The sequence below is a fragment of the Perognathus longimembris genome, chromosome 15 (assembly GCF_023159225.1).
Source record: "Perognathus longimembris pacificus isolate PPM17 chromosome 15, ASM2315922v1, whole genome shotgun sequence".
NCBI lineage: Eukaryota > Metazoa > Chordata > Mammalia > Rodentia > Heteromyidae > Perognathus > Perognathus longimembris.
In genome coordinates this window covers 44,517,204-44,536,949 of record NC_063175.1, presented here as the reverse complement: position 1 = coordinate 44,536,949, position 19,746 = coordinate 44,517,204, and the positions used below count along the sequence as shown (strand labels likewise).

Below are 19,746 nucleotides of genomic sequence, written 5' to 3'. Positions count from 1 at the left end.
GAGGTAACATTTAGGATAATTACCAGTATATGGAAATGAATATTCAGATGCTAATAAATCTAAATGTGTATCACACTTAAGACTGCATTCATTAGTACTTAGGGATGATAGTTTACATAATCATAAAATTTCTTGCATAATTTCATGCAGTGCTGCAGATGATGCTGAAGTCTTTGATCCACTCAGAGCCAAATAACAAATCTGACAACACCTTAGTAATAAACACATAGATACTGGGAGTGCATGTATCCAATTATTTTCACTAAGGTGTTACATAAGGAAACTGAAGACACTGAACTAGAATAGTATAGTTCAGCTAAGGCTAAAGAATATTCTAGCTGAGCACCAGTGCCTCAGGCCTATACCTAACTAAAGAGGCTGAGATCTGAGGATCACAGTTCGAAGCCAGCCCGGGCAGGAAAGCCCTTGAGACTCTTATCTCCAATTTATGGGGGGAAAAAAGCTGCAGGTAGAGCTGTGGCTCAAGTGGTAGAACACCAACCTTGAGCACTAAAGCTCAGGCACAGGGCTTAGGCCCTGACTTTCAAGCCCCAGGACAGACAGACAGACAGACAGACACACCTTTTATTAAAATCTCAATTATTTCTGCTTCCATTTATAATGTATTACATACTCTGTACACTGGTATACAATTTTCTTATAGTCCAACTTTATACTTTGAAACTATTTTTTTAATTTCAGTAATTTCTTTACATATATATCAACAGATATGCAAACACAAAAATCATGTCAATGTGCTATATTAACTCCATTCTATAAAAACTACAGGATGTCCTTGACCTTACACCCCATTTTTAACCTGGCAGGCTAAAGAAAAGCAATACTAAGGGGAGAAAGAGGTGACCATCCAATTTTTTTACTTTTTATTTTTGGCCAGTCCTGGGGCTTGAACTCAGGGCCTGAGCACTGTCCCTGGCTTCTTCCTGCTCAAGGTTAGCACTCTGACACTTGAGCCACAGCGCCGCTTCTGGCCGTTTTCTGTATATGTGGTGCTGGGGAATCGAACCGAGGGCCTCGTGTATCCGAGGCAGGCACTCTTGCCACTAGGCTATATCCCCAGCCTCCCTGGCTTCTTTTTGCTCAAGGCTAGCACTCTGCCACTTGAGCCACAGCGCCACTTCTGGCCGTTTTCTCTATATGTGGTGCTGGGGAATCGAACCCACAGCTTCATGTATAGGAGGCAAGCATTCTTGCCACTAGGCCATATCCCCCAGTCCAAATTTTGTAATGTCTATTTCTTGTTCAAGTCAAATATAAGGGCTGAAAAAGTCTAATCACCTTGTTTCTATACCCTACAAAAATGGGGTGGAAAAGAAATGAACTTCATTACTGGTATTCTTCTGGCTCCATCACCTTATATTTCTGATGTCCATCTTTCTCTTAATGATCCTGTATGGGGATCTCCCACTCCCAATTCCCCACCCTGTATGGCAACACCATACACTTTTCTATCGAATGCCCTCTATGTGCTCAACAGTGTAGCCCCTAAAGTGTATGAAGGAACACCAGTTGATTATGTATTGCTTTGCTATTTGAAAAGTCAAATATTGGCTGGACATAGAGGTACATGCCTACAACCCCAGCAGTTGGGAGGACGAGGCAGCCTGGACTGCGAGCAAGAACTTCTTAAAAAGACTAGGGCAACTTATTGAGTCATAAGTAGTACTTTGGGCAAAACATTGTCACTTCTAAAAAGTTGACAGATCTCCTACTTGGCTATTTCCTAACAGTGAAATCCTGGAAAAATTCCCTATTTTACAGACAAAATGGTGTCAACTCTAGCATAACATTGATTTTTATATGCAAGTATGTACATCTGTCCCTTCACCCCTAATTTTCAAAAAAAAATGTACTCATGTTGACAGTGAGATTCCTTTTATTGGAAATATAAAATAGTTGTAGAATTACAAGACAATATTTTTACATTATTTTGTTATATTTTTATGCGTTGTGTCAGAATGTACTTCTTATAACCACTGGATTTCTACATTATTGAATGTCAGTGCTTAATTGAAGAGCTGCAAATCCTACTAATCTGAGAACAATGATAACTCCCTTTCTTAAAATTTGAAGCCCCTGTCCTGGCTGAGCTTATTTATGTCCTATGTGGAATCTGACGCAGCTCTATTCCACTCAGCCAACAATTCTTTCTGGACCTCTTCTGGCAGTTCATAGAAAACCTGAGGATCAACTTCAGATGGAAAAGTAACTTTCTCCTCGGCAGAATCTTGCTCTCCTTTTTCTTTACATTCTTCTTGATGAGAGGCTGTTGCTGTTTGCTTATGGCTGTCCGTACTGCGGTTTCTGGCAAAAAGTTGCTCACTCTGCAAATTTGGAAATGAATGGAAAACAGACACAGTAGTGTTTATATTGGAAAAGTGAAATCCTTGAGATTCCTTAGGCCCTTGACTCATTCGTTCATCTTTTAATCGATTATCTATATAGTATGAGTAATCTTTTTGGCTAGATGAATAACAGGAATTACTGTTACTTGAGCTTGATGTTCCTGGTTCACAAGGATATGTAGAGGATACCTGCTTGCTACTGGATAAATTCTCTTTAGAAGTTAATGGAATATCTTTCGTTTGTTTTGTAGAAAAGAAAGATAATACTCCTCTAGAAGCATGTAGTGGACAACTCAAACTTCCTTTCTCGTGAAAATTTTCTCTAGATTTTCCAGAAAGGATTTCTTCTTGAATATCTGCAGGAAGCTGCTTAAAGACTTCTTGGTCTATCTCCTCAGGAAGTGAACAGAGTGGGAATTCATTCACATCTTTTTCGTTAGAAACATTTGCAGTGTCCAGTGGAGACTCCCCAGTTTTTGTACTTTCAATTCTTCTACTTGGTAGAAAATTCGAGTTTGTTTCTTTTTCTTTGAAAAAATCTTCAATATGAGTGTCTTTCATTTTCTAGAATCAGAAGAGCAGAAAAGTTATCTAATGTCTTATAAAATATCCCTGATGCTGCAGAGAAGCCTAGATTTTAACTGGCAAAATTTTTCAAACCCACTCAGCCCACTATCTTTTGTAGTCAGTTTCAAACAATCAGATTTTTAACCTACCAAAATGTGTCACACTGTGTTGTAGACCTGTACCCACTATTTCATGAATATGTTTCATTCCTACAAAGCCTTGAGCAAGAGATAAATATGAATTTACAGACCCTGGAAAGAATTTCAACAATCATGCATTCTGACATTCAATTTTATGAATTATGGAACATTGGTCTAATGAAATTATGTAATGTACCTAAAGTATTAAGAAAGTTCATAAACAATGTATCAAGAGCTGGTTTCCCAAAAACTGCAAAAATTCCAAAAATTGCAAAGGATAATGTTTAACACAAGAAATACTTTATGGAAAATTCTATTATTATTAAGGCATAATACTATTTTACCTTCAAATAAATTAATTTTTAAAATTATTCAAATTCACCCAAAATTTCTATAGCTTTTAGCTTGAATTTCAGGGTTGTTTGTTGTTGTTGTTTTTGTTTTTTTCCTGCCAGTTCTAGGGCTTGAATTCGGCCTAGGCACTGTCCCTGAGCTTCTTTTCCTCAAGGCTAGCACTTTACCACTAAGCCACATTCCCACCCTGAACTCCAGTTTTAAGAACCATAAAATATACACACAGGCTGACATGGTGGCCCATGTGTAAAATCCCAGTTATTCCAGAAGCAAACAGGAAGAATACACTTTAAAGCCAACCTGAAGAGAAATCAAGATCTTGTCTCACAAGCAAGGGATGGTGATCAAAGCATGTGCTTCCAGTTACTCAGTGGACAAAGCTAGAAAGATCTAAGCTCCAGGCTGAACTGGACAAAAATGCAAGAACTGGACAAAGAACCTCAAGTAAAGGTTTTTAGGCTGATGGCAAGCTCAAGAGCCTCAGTTCAGGCCCCAGTATGGCCAAAAAGAAAAAAAGTACATCACAGTCTAACATAGTTTCCATAAACTTTAATGCAACAAAAAATTCACAGGTGTTAACGTCAGGCTGTGGTAGCCTGTAATCCCAGCACTTAAGAGTGCTGAAGACGGGCTGGGGATATGGCCTAGTGGCAAGAGTGCTTGCCTCATATACATGAGGCCCTGGGTTCCATTCCCCAGCACCACATATACAGAAAACGGCCAGAAGCGGCGCTGTGGCTCAAGTGGCAGAGTGCTAGCCTTGAGCAAGAAGAAGCCAGGGACAGTGCTCAAGCCCTGAGTTCAAGCCCCAGGACTGGCCAAAAAAAAAAAAAAAGAGTGCTAAAGACGACAATCACAGATTCACAACCAGCCTGGGCTACACAGCACTTTCCAGAGCAGTTATGGCAATTTAGCAAGACCTGGACTAAAATCAAACAATGTTAAAAAAAAAAAAAAAAGAGCAACTACTATGTACCAGAGAGGCTTCATTGTATCTACTTCTCTACTCCCACTGTAAGTTAGTTAGGGACCCTTAATTCCCATCCTACAGGTCAATTAAGATGTGGAAGGTAAATACTTTTTGAGCTCTGGGTTATAATACAACAAATAAAAGGATAAAAAATAAAATAGAAATAATTTACCATTTTCATAACATTCTGTTCTCATTTAAATAAGTTAGAAGTAAAAAACATTGCTAACCTTATACTGATTAAAAAATAAAAAATACTTTAAATTAAATGGTAGACATTCTTTAAGCATCCCATGCTTGCTACAACACTGTGTATTAGTCATGTGAAACTGTGACTGGACCCTGCCTCTCTACTGACACAGTTACTTTCTTTTTATTTTGGTGCCAGAACTGTAGCTTGAACTCTGGGCCTCCCGTTCTCATTCAGCTTTTTTGCTCATTATTGGGGTGCTATACCTCTTGAGCCCACCTCCATTTCTATCATGTTTGACAATTAGTCTTAGATAAGAGTCTCTGAACCTCTATTCTCAGATCTCACACTCTTGACTAGCTAGAGCTACAAGTATGAGCCAACAATTATCAGGTAATTTCTAAGAGTGTCAAATCATTAGCAAAATCTATCATTATTGCCATCAGAAGTCATTATAATTTCAAAACTAAGAAAATTTAAATACCTTAAAAATCATGAAGAATGCAGGGCGCTGGTGGCTCATACCTGTAACCCTAGCTACTCAGGGGGCTGACATCTGAGGATCGCAGTTCAAAGCCAGCCCAGGCAGGAACGTCTTATGTGACTCTTATCTCTAACCACCAGAAAACCAGAAGTGGAACTATGGCTCAAAGCAGTAGAACACTAGCCTTAGGCAAAAGAGCTCATGGACAGTGTGACAATATATAAATATATGTATATATGGTACTAGTTATGTATAGACTGATAAGACAGAAAAAGATTCTGAAATGGGTTAATAACACTTCCAAAACAGAGAAGCTCTGTAATAGCTTTCTCTTTTACCTAGTGATGCTTATGATTTCCTCTTAGGTCTCTTAAGGCCAGCAACCATTCTAGTCACTATAAACAAGTCAATCATCCAAACAGTATCACCCAAAAGAATGTTTAGTATCAGTTAAGTCCAAATGTAGATCTGTTACTTAATTACACACATTTGATAAATTCTGTTTTTATAAAACTGAGCGAGAAACAGAAAATACTTACAAAGCTGCGCTTGCCAGAGTGTGTAGTTGTTGATAATGAAGGTGTTAGATAGTAATCAATAAGTCCTTTCTTAGCAGTATTTTGGGCTTTTAGGTTGCAGAAGCACACGCTTAGAAGAGTAAGGTGAAATGGCATCTTCACATTCACCATATTTCGAAAAAGTTTCATAAGTATATCAACCATTGGGGTCATCACGTCATAATTTCCTGAGTGAAATGTTCAAGAATATCTAAGCATATTATATAATAATTAACACTGAGCCTTAGTATAAGTTATATTGCTTAGAGTAAGAATCAAAAGATCACACAGTAGAAGGGGGATGGTATCAGAAAGAAAAGGAGACCACAGGGGGGAGACCAAGACAAGAGCACAACAGAGGTAAACATGGTCAAAACATTATATGCTTGTGTAAAAATGACACAAGGAAACCTATTATTTTATAGAATTAATATAGGCTATGGTAGTTAATCTTGATTGTTAATTGGATTGAGAAGAGTCTAGATTAGTAAAGCACATCTCAGGGTATGTGTGTGAGGTTATTTCCAGAGAAGATTCACTGAGAACATCTATCCTAAATGTTGGCAGCATACCCCATAGGCTGAGGACACAGAAAGCATAAAAGAAAAACGAGGACAAAGCCCAGCATCAGCTCCTCACCACCATGAGGTGAGCTATTCTGCTACATGCTACACCACACCATCCAAAAGACAGACTCAGACCTCAGAAATGATGAGCCGAATGCTAAATTTTAAAACTACTTAAAAAGTAAAAAAGCACAGGTTGTGGTGTCTAACACAAGTAAGTAATCTCAACTCCCTGTGACCCAGAAATGAAGCCTAACAGTTTTGAGGCTGGCACAGGCAAAAAGAAGGGGCGGGGATGAATATTCCATCTCAACCAATAAAATACTGGATATAATGATGCACACTTGTCTACCCAGCTATATAGGAAACATAAATAGAATATGGTCAGGCCACTTGAGGAAAAATAAATTTGAAAAGTAATCAAAGCAAAAAGTGCTACAGATGTGGCTAACTGGTGGCGAACCTGCCCAGCAAGTGCAAGGAAGGCCCTGACTTCATACCAAGAACTGTCAAAAAGAAAGAGGGAATTAAAATACGAACTTGATATCATCGGGCATCTTTTCCTTATTTACTAAATACATACTATAGTAATTTGAAAAGATGGAAAACGTTCATAGTCCCAGCACTCAGGAAGTGGGTTGGGGCAAGAATAATGACCTACAGCCGAGCTACCAAGCAAGTTATAGGCCAGCCTGGGAGACGTAGCCTCAATTTTTATTTTATTTATTTATTTATTTATTTTTGCCAGTCATGGGCCATGAACTCAGTGCATGAGCACTGTCCCTGACTTCTTTTTGCTCAAGACTAGTACTCTGCCACTTGAGCCACAGCGCCACTTCTGGCCGTTTTCTATATATGTGGTGTTGAGGAATCAAACCCAGGGCTTCATGTATAGGAGGCAAGCACTCTCGCCACTAGGCCATATTCCCAGCCTTCCTAGCCTCAACTTAAAAAAAAAATTAGAGTGAAAACTTTTGATGGGATAAAAGTATTAAATGCTTCAGAGTACAATCTGACAAATACATTCTTAGGACACTAGTGATACCTGTCCCTAACTTCTGAATGACTTGGGATGGAATAGGACACTGACGACTCTCCCGACTGTAGTGCTTCTCAGAAGAATACCGACGGATTACTAATCGTATTGTATGGGGCTTCCTTCCATCTTGGCATACCCTAGAAACATGTGGATAGGAATTAGAGAAAGTATTACATACTTCTAGATAGCATAAAATCTCACTTACTGAAAGGTATCAGAGTAAATAATTATAACAACAATACAGCAGACAATATATAAAAACTATAAACTATAACATTTCAGGATGCCAAATAATTATCTACAGTCTGTGCACTAAAGCCTGACATTTCAGATCTGAGATTTGAAACAGAGCAGAAATAAGACAGAATAATAAGACAAGCTATTTTACAATCCAATCTAAAACAATAAAAGTAACACATTAAAGCACCATGAAATCTGACAGAAGGAAATAAGTTAAAATTTACAAGAGAAAAATTTTATTACAAGTTTTTGGGCAAAATAACTTTTGCTCAAGGAAAATCCCCAAATAGACTTGGGAGAAACAATGGTTAACATTAACATTACTGCATATCAGAGCCATACTGTGAAAGATCAATTGCCTACACTTAGGAAGACAATCATGCACTTAAGCAAAATTCCATCTAAACATCCTTGGTTATGGGTGTTAAAAGTTTTCATGAAAAAGAAAGTTTTAATTAGAAAGAAGAAAGTGGCATCTCATGCCTGTTAATCCTAGCTATTCAGGAAGCTGAGATCTGAGGCGCAAGGTTCAAAGCTAGCCAAGGCAGGAAGGCCCATGAGATGCTGATCTCCAATAAACTACCCAATAAGCCAATAAGAAGCAGTTTGTGGCTTAAGTGGTAGTGTGCTAGCTTTGAGCCAAAGCAGCTCAGGGACAGCCCAGGCCCTGAATTCAAGGCCCAGAACTGGCACCAAGGAACAAAGAAGAAGAATGTAATCACTAGAAAAATAAATGTAATTAAAGAATAGTATTTTCCTTTTGTTTTTCATGTCAATTCATTAAAACCGTATCACAAATATTATACATTTTAATACTCGATGAAAATTCTAAATTTGAGTAAATAATTTTTCTCTTCCTGCTATATCGTAAGTTTCTTGACTAATGTTCAACCAAGATAGTAAATGTCTTTAGTAGTCCCTACAAACATATGCTTTGATTAATCACTTCCTAGCTACACCTATTCTTTTAGATAATTACAGAATTCAGAGTATGATATCCCACTATGATGCATTAGAAAAGAGGTTAAATCCTACTCAATTTTAAACTATTGCCTAGAGAATGGATTAAAAAATTATAGTTTGACATTTTTTACACAACTATAGAACAATCATCATATAATCTAAAGCAAAAAGCATTAACAACACACACACACACACCGTGTTTTCATTTCAGAGTGCTCTAATATCTAGCTGAAATAGAGTACATGACCCAGTTTCATGAGCACACTCCCCACCCCAGCCTGAGTCATCCTGATGTAGCTGGTGCATACAAGGCAGCCTCAGTTGCATGCAACAAGCAATGAGATGCACGAGAGGCAAGATGTGCGTGATTGCAAAACTGGAGGAAACTTCATCCATTTTCTGAGACTTTGAATCATCACCAAACTGTTTTCTTTAGATACAGATAGCTTTTCTACAACCAATACTGAAGGACAACTACTCTAAGCTATTAGTTAAACATCTGCCAGTACAACTAGAGAAATTTCTAACAAAAGAAAGTGAAAAGAGAAGAATACTTTTCTACAAAGTAATACAAAATACATACACCAAGACCAGAATCCCTATATGTCTTTCTTTGACTCCAGTTTCTTTTTTGTGTGTGTCTATATGCTAGTCCTGTGGCTTGAACTCAGGACCTGACACTGTCCCTGAGCTTTTTTGCTCAAGGCTAGCACTCTACCACTTGATCCACAGCACCACTTCTGGATTTTAAGTGGTTAATTGAAGATAAGAGTACCACCGTGAAATTTCCTGCCCAAGCTGCCATTAAAGAACATCCTCAGATCTTGCCATTAAAGAACACCCTCAGATCTCAGCCTCCTGAGTAGCTAGGATTATAGGTGTGAGCCACCAGTACCAGATTCTCATTTTCTTTTCTATAGTCTGAGGCAAAGATAGATGTAAGATTTTACCACCTTCCTCCACCAATATTGCTTTACTAGCTTTCTCTTTTTAAATATGATAAATTTATTCAACTGTTCTCACATATGGAGCTTTAGAATTGTGACAGTATTACTTCTCCCTGTGTTTTTCCCTCTTACTACAAAGCAACTATTAGGTTGAGAGAAAATACTTTGCACTTGCCAAAAAAAAAAAAAAATTTAAAACTTTTTCCTTCTCACCTAAGGACTAGAACAAGTGTGGGAATAAGCAGTGCCCATAAAACCCTTTTAAGTAACTAGCTTGAGAGCCACAAATACAATTGCATGTTACTTAGGAGGATAAAGAAGGTGGATTAAGTAAGAGCAAATCTTACTATTTGTAATTCTTTATAATGATGAGAAATGCAATATCTATATTTGAGAGCATTGTTTTCTATAATCTGCAAGATCCAAGATTGAGGATGGAGAGTAGTGTTTTTCAATTTATTGAATACAGAATGAACGTACAGGACAACTTTGCAGAATGGGTGATTACCTGTTCAAAAGGCTAGCAAGGAGTTCTTCAATCTTTTTTTTAGCTTCTACTTCTGATGAACATTTTTTAAATGAATCTTCTTCACTAAAGGACTACAAAAGAAGTATAAATAAGGATAAATGTAAATTGGGGAAATATATCCAATATAGCCAGTATATATGTCAAAGAAATATCCAATATACTCCTTATTAAACAACCTGCCTCTTCTGCTTAGTTCACTTTCACACTAACTTTTTATAAAGAAGTTATTTTCCTCTACTAGAAGTACACTTGAAAGTGAAAAAACTTACACAGCTTTAGTACAGACTGCAAGTTTTACTGTATGATGACAGTAAGGCCCTGCCTATCTCAAAGGTGAATTGTAAAGATTAAATGGACTAGGATATATATATAAAACACACAGTAAAGTGCTTATCACATATTAAAAAAAAATAGTGTTGTGGGCTGGGAATGTGGCTTAGCAGTAGAGTGCTTGCCTAGCATGCATGAAGCCCTGGGTTCAATTTCTCAGCACCAGATACACAGGAAAAGCCACAAGTGGCGCTGTGGCTCAAGTGGTAGAGTATTAGCCTTGAGCAAAAAGAAGCCAGGGACAGTGCTCAGACCCTGAGTCCACGCCCTAGGACTGGCCAAAAAAAAAAAGTGTTAACTATATGATTACAACTGTCCCAACTACTGGACTATTCTGAAAAGAACATTCTTAAAAGATTAAAGTATTTTGCATTATGTGTATTTGACAGGCTATTAAGCTACAGTCAATCAAAATTGCTAACTGACACTTAAAAGTCTTAATGCTAAAGTCAGAATTTCAGAATATGTATTAATATAAGAAATCAGCTTTCTCATAGGAAAAGGATCATGTACTAACTGAAAAGCAAACTAAAATGGTAAGAACATGAGACTTAAAATTAGAAATTCGTAACTCGAGTCTTGTGACAACCAGTATTGAATTAAAGTAACTATGACAGCCATGTACCTGAGGTGGTCCTGAGGGCATGACAGGAGAGTTATCCTCCCCAAAACTGAGCTTCTGGATACGCTGAGCAACTGAAATTCCTAATTCCTTTTCTAATATTTTGGATGAAAAGGTTTGGAGATCATGCACACTATTGATTCCCAGGACTTCAAGACGTTTTGCAGTTTTATAGCCAATACCTAAAGAATAACAACAAATACAAAAATAGAGGAAATTAAAATATTAAGATATGTCAGTCCTATTTTAAGTCCTAAGTAAATACCATTGCAAATTAGGTTATTTTTCGTCCACTCATGGCCCCTGAGTTATATAGACCTCTTTCAAGTCCTGACAAGATATAGTATAATAAATAGAGTCACTGAGTTCTACCATGGTAAAATAAAATTTCTAACATCTGTAACAAAATACTATGGAAGAACTCATGAATCAGTTCTTTTTTTTTCTAATTTAGTTTATTGTTTTAGAAGTGATACACTGTGAATCAATTCAAGTGGATATACACAAATCAGTCTTATTAGTATAAACAAAGACTGCCATTACAGTAATTAAAATTGCCAACCTGATCACTATACACATTATGTACTTATTCGCCAGTCATATCTAGCAATATTTACAATCCAGAATACAACTAGGAACAACAAAGCAAACAAAAAATCTTACTTACAAAATTCCAATTTTAGAGCGAGAACTTTGTTCTTGGTCTTCAAGAATTTTGTTCTCACATTAAAACTCGGTAATATTTAATTTACAGGAGAAATACTCAGAGGATTTAATGACTCCTTATTCATTAAAAAAATTAAGTAATTCTACAATTATCTGGTAAACTTGTACAATAAGAGCAGAAAATTAAGAGACAACTGGGGGAGGAGGTCTTGAGTGACAGATTTTTACAGTAGAAACAGGAAGACTGACAACTGGCAATAAAGGGAGAAAAAGCTTGCTATAATAGGTGGTAACTCAAAAAATAAATTCAAGTAGAAGGTTTTGTATTACTATACAGTCCTTACTTTCTTAAATTTGGCTTTGTTCTTCAGAATGCAAACACTAAAACTTCAAAATGTTATTATATTGAAGGAAGATACAATACAATTTAGAATCATACCAATACTGGTCAAAAATGGGAACTATGACATTTACTGGGCTAAGTTTCTGTTGTCCTAGAAAATTGACTTCCACAAAATTATTTTATTACATATTTTCCAATAATGCTACAGAAATGAAGTGTAATGTTCACTAATGATTGTATCTATAAAAATATAGGTACTTGATCTTCAATGACAGTGAACTTCCATTTCCTCATATTTAAAACAAAGAACTTGACCTAAAGGCTTTGAGAGGCTGGTTGTAGTCATAATATTTTACTTATAATCCCCAGAGACTTGGAAAAATGTGACTTTCTTCTCTAGACTCAATGTACAGTGTAAGACTATAAACCAAGGAATGGAAAGACCATTATGTTTCAAGATTATAACTTTCACTAACAGATACAGATAAGTACATTCATATATTCCTTCCCACAGACTTGCTCCAAAAAAAAATGTAGTTTTGGTTGTTGTTTTCTCTAAGAGCCAAGTACATACTTCTACAAATTAATGACACTATATTAATAACTTTTAAGATTAATGAAATAAAGCTAGCATATTTTCTTCATATACATATGTCTTACCAGGCATTTCCTTTATGTGATTCAAACTATGAATGAGATCTTGACAACTTTCAGGTAATAAGACTGTTTGTTGATTTGGTTTAAAGACACCAGAAACTAATTTTGCTAATAGTTTATTAGAAGCGACTCCAGCACAGCCAGTGAGCCCCAACTGATTATGCATGGCTTCCCGCATCTCTGCTGCTACCTGCGATCCAACAAGTAGTTTCATATGCATGATATCATGGAGGTTCACAGCTACAAAAGCAGACAATATTGTTTAAAGTAACAACAAAATATTTTCACTTTCTTCTTCACAAAAGCATTTTTAAAGGATAAGAGCTTAGCTTATACCTAACCCCCACCCCCACCCCCACCCCCACTCTCCTGTGCTCAAATTATTCCTTTGGTTCTTCATTGGATCCCATAAAGACAACAAAAACAAGTGAATTCCAAGGACCTATAATAACAAATGAATACTGAAAGTACTTAAATATTACAGATTATGAAAAGTGATCTAATAAACAATTCCTACAGACAGTAACTTCTATTTGCACTTACTTATAAATACACAGTTAAGTCAGTAAGAAAGCTAACCAAAAAAGCCAAGTGTGAGCTCCCAGGTCCGGAGTTCAAGCCCCAGTACCATCATAAAAAATAAATTAAATTTAAAAAGTAATTTTTTAAAGCTAACATGAAAGCTTCAAATATCTAAATCTAAACTTTGAATACCACCTATATGCACTGCTGAAAACAACTTTTTACCTGCTTAAGAGATCTTTTATAAAATTGTATACAGAAACAAATATCTTTTGGTACAAAACAGTACTGGATTACACGGGACCACCTTTATCCTTAGGACTTACACTGGAAGGATTTAGACTTGAAGTTTAATGATGTTTGCAAATTACTTCCAAACGGCTAATCCAATAACCTTTCCTACAAAGCAAGATAATTTGGCAAATAGTTTATCTAAAGAAAGAACTTAAATGTATTCATTCTACAATTCTACCAATTCATCTGTAGGCTTGATATAAACTTGTGTGGAATAGGAAAAATTATGTCTTTATTTAGAATATAAAATACAGCTCTCTATAGAGAGATATGTTCTCATCAATACACTGAGTTTGCTTTGAATTATATAAAAATGTATTTTGAACCTCATTGGTACTTAGCCTTTGTAAATGACAAAAGAGCACAGGTAAAAAGACACATGAAAAGCTCCACGCCTCCTAGAAATGGTAGCTCTACCCTTTTTCCTTTGTGGAAAACTACAGTAGAGACTAACAGCCAGTCCTCTGAACAGAGATGAAAAGGAGTAAACGTCTATTCCTACTACCAAAAGGGCATTACAACTGTTACACAAAAGCAAAGCAGCTTGTTTTCTTTATGGTATGATATGGGATTCACTACACCTGAAAACCTATTTAGATACTCACTGGATATAGCTTGTTTTCAAATGCAACTATCTCTAGAAACATCCACTATCAGTTATTTTTTTTTTCTTCTAAGTATTGGCATTTCAACTTAAGGCTTTGTGTTTGCTGGGCAGACATTTCTACCATTTGAATCATGTTTCCAGTCCTTTATGCTATCATTATTTTTTCAAATAAGCTATATGTGCATCCTGCATAACTGGACTAAAAGGGACATGCCACTGCACCTAGGGTTTTATTGGTTGAAATGGACTCTTGCATGAGGTTTTGCCCAAGCTGGCTCAAACAGTGGCCCTCTTGATCTCTGCCTCCCAAGTACCTAGGAGTACAAGCATGAATCACCAACTGAGCTTTCATTCACAGCTTTGTGAAGGAAATGAGCCATGCTGCTTTTTTGCTAACAATTGGTAGTGATGATATGAACTGTTACCAAGAAAGTAGCAGGTAGGTCTGTGAAAGACCTAGAAAGGAGTCCATGAGTGCTAACTCAGACAGGGAGAGAGCAACTTGAGGGTTTCAGTGCCTCAGGAATGGAGGGATCTAAGGAAAAGACTCATTAATGGCAAAACCTCAAAATCTACCTCAAATATTTGCTTATAGATAGTTTAGGAAAATTAAACATTGTTCTAAAAAAATGTAGTAACAAGCCAATTCCTATAATGTAAGATTAACTAAAGAGGACTTTATGGTTCAGCAAAGAGCCAGGTGCTGGTGGCTCAGCTCATGCCTGTAATCCTAGCTATTCAGGAGGCTACAATTTGAGGAATGCAGTTCAAAACCAGCCCTGGCAGGAAAGCCTATAAGACTTTTATCTCCAATTAACCACCAAAAATCCAGAAGTAGAGCTGTGGCTCAAAGTGGTAAAGAGCAATAGCCTTGAGCAATAAAACTCAGGGATAGTGCCCAGGTCCTGAGCTCAGGCCCCATGACTGACCAAAAAGGAGAGAGGAAGGAAGGAAGGGAGGGAGGGAGGGAGGGAGGGAAGGAGGGAGGAAAAGAGAGTGAGGAAGGAAGGAAGGAAGGAAGGAAGGAAGGAAGGAAGGAAGGAAGGAAGGAAGGAAGGAAGGAAGAAGAAGGAAGGAAGGAAGGAAGGAAGGAAGGAAGGAAGGAAGGAAGGAAGGAAGGAAGGAAGGAAGGAACTGAGAAGAAATATAGTACATCAGAGAGATGAAAACTGGACAGCAGCAATTCATCAAAATTCTGCATGGTTAATATGGAATAGCAACAAGTCAATTTAGTTATCTTAGATGACTAATTATGGGTATCTCCTCCAAGTCAGAAATCTTTCAGAATGATGTAATGGAATCCCTAACATTAACATGTGTATTAACACTAAGGAGAAAGACTAAGAATGTACTCACATTGATTATTGTATACATGACCAGACACTGTCACTGCAGAAAGTTCATTGCTTTGAAGGTGCTGGAGTCTCTTCTCAACCATTTCTGTTAGATCCACAAAATTCTCATCAAATCCAAGTCTCTCAACAATGGGACTAAATTCTTCCAACAATTCTAAATTGAAATAATGGTGAAGCACAGATGTGACTGGAGTTATAACTAAAACAAAAGTAACTACTTAATGTTTAACAATCATCAAATACATTGTTGATATATATTCATTACTTTATAATCATTTTTAATAGCTTTCAGTTCACTGGGAGGCTTTCTTTTTTCTGTACCACATTTGAGTGCTTTCCAACAAAACAAGTCCCCAAATGATATTCCTGGGGAAGTTACACATAACCATATTTTTATCTCAGTCTTCCATGCTTCTAACTTCTTGTCTATAATACAATAAATAACAATGCTTACAGTTAATTATAACCTTGAAGATGATGTCAAAGACTAAATTATAGGCTTCTTAAGAAAGCCGCCATGCATGCTTAGGTTATTAAGTTATAAGAGGTTTCTGTATATTGTATACATCCAATCCTTTTTCATATGAAAAAATGAAAACAAGCAAAAATAATAAAAAGATAATAGAAAGTTGATTTGTACATTTTTAAACTCTTTATATTTGCATTATACCACTGCACAGGCATTTCCATTTTTTCTGTTTCCTAAGCCACTAAGGTTCAAACACAACCATTCTGGGAGAATTTCACTACACTGTAATTTTCAGCACATACATAAAATCATAATGTTTTTAAGAAATCAGATTTTAATTATACTAACAAAAAATTATAGATCACTCCCAATTATCATCATTGCATTCGAAAACAACATATTCTTCATGACAAAACTTAAAACTTTAATGTCTTCCTTCTACTCCCATTCTCTCACTTTTTTATGTTATTGAATACTAGTCATGAGAGAATTACTTCCAAATGTTCATTTTCTTATCTCATTAACAGGAAGTCACTTTCTTATTATCACTTTTAAAGTGGACTAGGCCCAAAATAAAAAGCTTTTAGGAAAACGGAACTTGATTTACAATCTTACATAAAAACTGTTAAAAAAAAAAAACAACCATATTGCTCATAATTTGTACCTGTAACTTTGTAAGACATTTCCCTGTAACGAGTCAGGTCCTCTCCATTGATTAATATCAGCTGTGGGCACTTCTCTTTTGCATCTCTGACATTCATAAGTTTCTTAACTCCAAGTTCCCTAGCTTCATAGTTGCAAGTCACCACCAAGTATTTCTGCTGAACTCCTACAAGAATAAATACTCCTATGAGAAATTTAAGCAGAATTGAAGAAATATTTTAGAATATAATGTACTAACCCCATATTATAGCAATGGCTTGGTAAGAAAAAGCTGTCTCGGTGAAAAGATATGAACTCCATCAAAATTCTACAAAAAATAATCAGGTTTTGAGCTAGATGATAATGATAAGCTATTATTAATTAAAAGATGAGAATGGTATTTTCCAAATCCTACTTTCAGTCTTTAGCTGATTTATCTTCTTAGGGAAGAAATTGTTATTTAATAAGAAAACACTAACAGTAGGAATTATGTATTGGAATGAGAATCAATTATTCATATACAAAAAGTAAACTATATTATTTCTCAAATTTAACCAAAATTAACATAAACCAATGTATCTCATATGATTTTTAGTGATTAAAGAGAAAGCAGACAATAAAAAAAATCCTACTAATCTATACTGTCATGTATAATTCTAGTAATGGTTTACCAAAAACTAAAGCAGATAATAAATGAGTACAATTAAATACTGGTTGCCCTAGAGAAAGTTGTTTCCCACATAAAGCTGCCAATGCATATAAGCAATGGTCCAAAAGCCAAGCTACAGTATTTGTTAGGGTTTACACACTTGGCAATCAAGTAACCTTTCTGCAGTGCCTTATGAACAGCTTTAATGTGGTTAAGAATTCAGAAGGGAGCATCATGAGAATCAAATTCAATTACCCCACAGACAAATTATTATCAAATGTGAAGAATTACCTAAAGGTTTCCCCTTTAATTCTGGATGTGAGATCATTTCTACTTGCGCATAAAAGCAATCCAGATCCACGTGCACTATGACTCTGGATGAGGAACCTCGAGATGGCACCAACTGGTCGACTACTACACAGTAAGAAACAAGAGCATAGATACTCAGGCTGCTTATTGTCTTTGACCAACCCTTTCTTAAAATATTTTGTCTGGCTGAGCACCAGTGGCTCTTCGCCTGACTATTCAGAGGCTGAGATTTGAGGATTCCACTTTGAAACCAGACTGGGCAGGAAAGTTCCTAAGCCTCTTACCAATTAACCACAAAAAAAAAAAAAAAAAAGGAAGTGGAGATGTGGTTCAAGTGGTAGAGTGCTAGCCTTGAAAGGGATAGTGCCTAGACCCTGATTTCAAGCCCCAGACCTGGTGCCAGGAGAAGGAAAGAAGGCAAGGGAGGGAGGGAGGGAGAGGGAGGGAGGGAGGGAAGGCAGATTGAAGATTTTGTTTTTTCACAATTATGGGTCAAATCTTGAGATGCACCAAAGCATCTAAAATTATAAGACTCCAACAGCTGTACATTCTTCCATCTTGCTTGCACAATTAGGATTGCATTGTGCACTATATTTTTCCCAGCGTAGTAATTTGAGGGGGCAAATCTTAAGCAAAATTGGATGAGGCAGAATCTAATACTGGAATACAATTTTATATTAAATAAGAGGCAGGAAACTTGAAACAATGTTGAGTTGGTCCAACTAAGTATGAAAACCACTCTAAGTCTAGTCTGTTCTCTACATGTAAATAAATCATTGGAAATACAAATTATTGAGGCAACATGAGGGTTCCAGTGAACTGTTTTAGCTCCCACATGAAAGCAAGAGTCCATAGTGTCTACAGCAGTGCTACCAATAAGGACTCACAAAGTTTAAAAGGCTATTCCCAGTACTTGCAGTACTTTAAGGACAAGAGGTGTAGTGGAGCACTTATGTGGCATGCTTTCAGATTCCGGGTTTACTCCTCAGCACCAATAAGGAAGATAAATCCTGGTTTGTGTCACGGGTGGAAAAAAGAGGTTACAAAATAACACAGGGTAAGATAAATGCAACGTGGATTGCACAGTAGGAAAATGGGCAAACTGTGAATATGGATGTACCCATTTCAGTTTCTGATCCAAACAAGAACAGAAACTAGGGAATGAGAACCGGTGCGTTTTTGTTTTCTGGTTCCGAAGGGTGGCCGTACCAGCCCGGGACCAGGGACCAGTGGGGAAAGGGAGAGGTGACCACGGCAAGCCTTGCTGGGTTCGAAGCCATCCTTCCCTCCCCACAGGGTCGAGGCCCCACCTTCACCCTGCGGCCTCCGGGCCAGCTAGACTTCCACCGGGGCTGGCAGGAAGGAACAGGTGCACCACCCTTCCGCACCCCTCGCTTGCAGAACGGGGGCGCCCCGCCCCGCCCGACGGTGTGACTCCATCCCCGGCCAGTACTAGCGGAGGCAACGCGAAGCTCGGCAGGGCAGCGGGGCCGGAGGACCGTAGGAGCTTGGGGGGAGGGGAGGCGCGCCCCAACGGCCGCCGCCCCCGGGCGTCCGCCCGCCCAACCCCGCCCCAACCTTCTCATTTACACCCAGGGAGGCCGCCCGGTTCCGCCGGCGCAGACTCGGCCAGCGTGGGAGCCTCGGGCGAAGGGACCGCCGCCTCCGAGTCCGCCAACTCCATGGCCGCCTCTTCCGCTTCCTCGTCGCGGCCGCCTGCTGCCTGAAGCCCCGCCCCCCAGAGGCTCCGCCCCCAGTGTTTGCCCGCGCGGCCAACCGCAGCGCAGCTTCCGGCCGCTTCCGCTCGGTCGCCATGGGAACCGTGGGCCGACCAATTTCCCCCGCCCCACCCACCTTGCGACATCCGGGCCGACCCTCCAGCTTCCGGGCGTGATGTGCGGACCTGGAAATCCTGAAGACCGGCGTGCTGGGCGGGGAGCGAGATCCCAAACAGCTTTGGCTTAGTTTTCTTTCTTGAGGGCTTTGCTGTGAGGCCTGCGCCACGACTTTTGATTTTTATTTTAACCTGTGTTTTGTTCTCCACACTAGGAGAATATTAATCAAACGAACTAAACCCCAGACCTGAATGATTGGTGGGGATAGGGATCCAGAGAAGTTGCAAATTATAGTAAGCAAAAGCCAGGTGGCCCTGTAAACTCACAGCACGAGTATGCTAAGGTTTCTTGAGATTTGCTTGTTTGGCGTTAAAAGATTGCACCGGGGCTGGGAATGTGGCTTAGTAGTAGAGAGCTTGCATGAAGCCCTGGGTTCGATTCCTCGGCACCACATATATAGAAAAAGGCCAGAAGTGGCGCTGTGGCTCAAGTGGTAGAGTGCTAGCCTTGAGCAAAAAGAAGCCAGGGACAGTG

General features: G+C 38.1%; 1 protein-coding gene across 2 annotated transcripts; it reads right to left on the bottom strand.

Moving 5' to 3' along the window:
- Positions 1-1,879: 1,879 nt before the first annotated feature.
- Positions 1,880-19,097, bottom strand: Poli (DNA polymerase iota). 2 transcript variants are annotated; one of them, XM_048363299.1, is made up of 10 exons: positions 18,968-19,097; positions 17,360-17,482; positions 16,442-16,624; positions 15,310-15,462; positions 12,534-12,770; positions 10,868-11,046; positions 9,892-9,983; positions 7,240-7,370; positions 5,611-5,816; positions 1,880-2,930 (listed from the first exon to the last, which is right to left on the bottom strand). In XM_048363299.1, exons 1-10 carry the CDS (start codon positions 19,059-19,061, stop codon positions 2,124-2,126), a joined length of 2,205 nt encoding a protein of 734 aa, XP_048219256.1. In that variant the 5' UTR covers positions 19,062-19,097; the 3' UTR covers positions 1,880-2,123. The 2 variants fall into 2 exon arrangements, with proteins under 2 accessions (XP_048219256.1, XP_048219257.1); XM_048363300.1 differs by having other exon boundaries at positions 16,442-16,606.
- Between the last annotated feature and the right edge of the window lie 649 nt (positions 19,098-19,746).

Coding starts and splice junctions, on each gene's coding strand:
- Poli (XM_048363299.1), bottom strand. CDS start 19,061: ATGGAGTTGGCGGACTCGGAGGCGGCGGTCCCTTCGCCCGAGGCTCCC. Junction 16,625..17,359: donor ATTAAAGGGGAAACCTTTAG/GTAATTCTTCAC, acceptor AATTTCTCATAG/GAGTATTTATTCTTGTAGGA. Junction 7,371..9,891: donor CTTGCTAGCCTTTTGAACAG/GTAATCACCCAT, acceptor ACATGTTTCTAG/GGTATGCCAAGATGGAAGGA.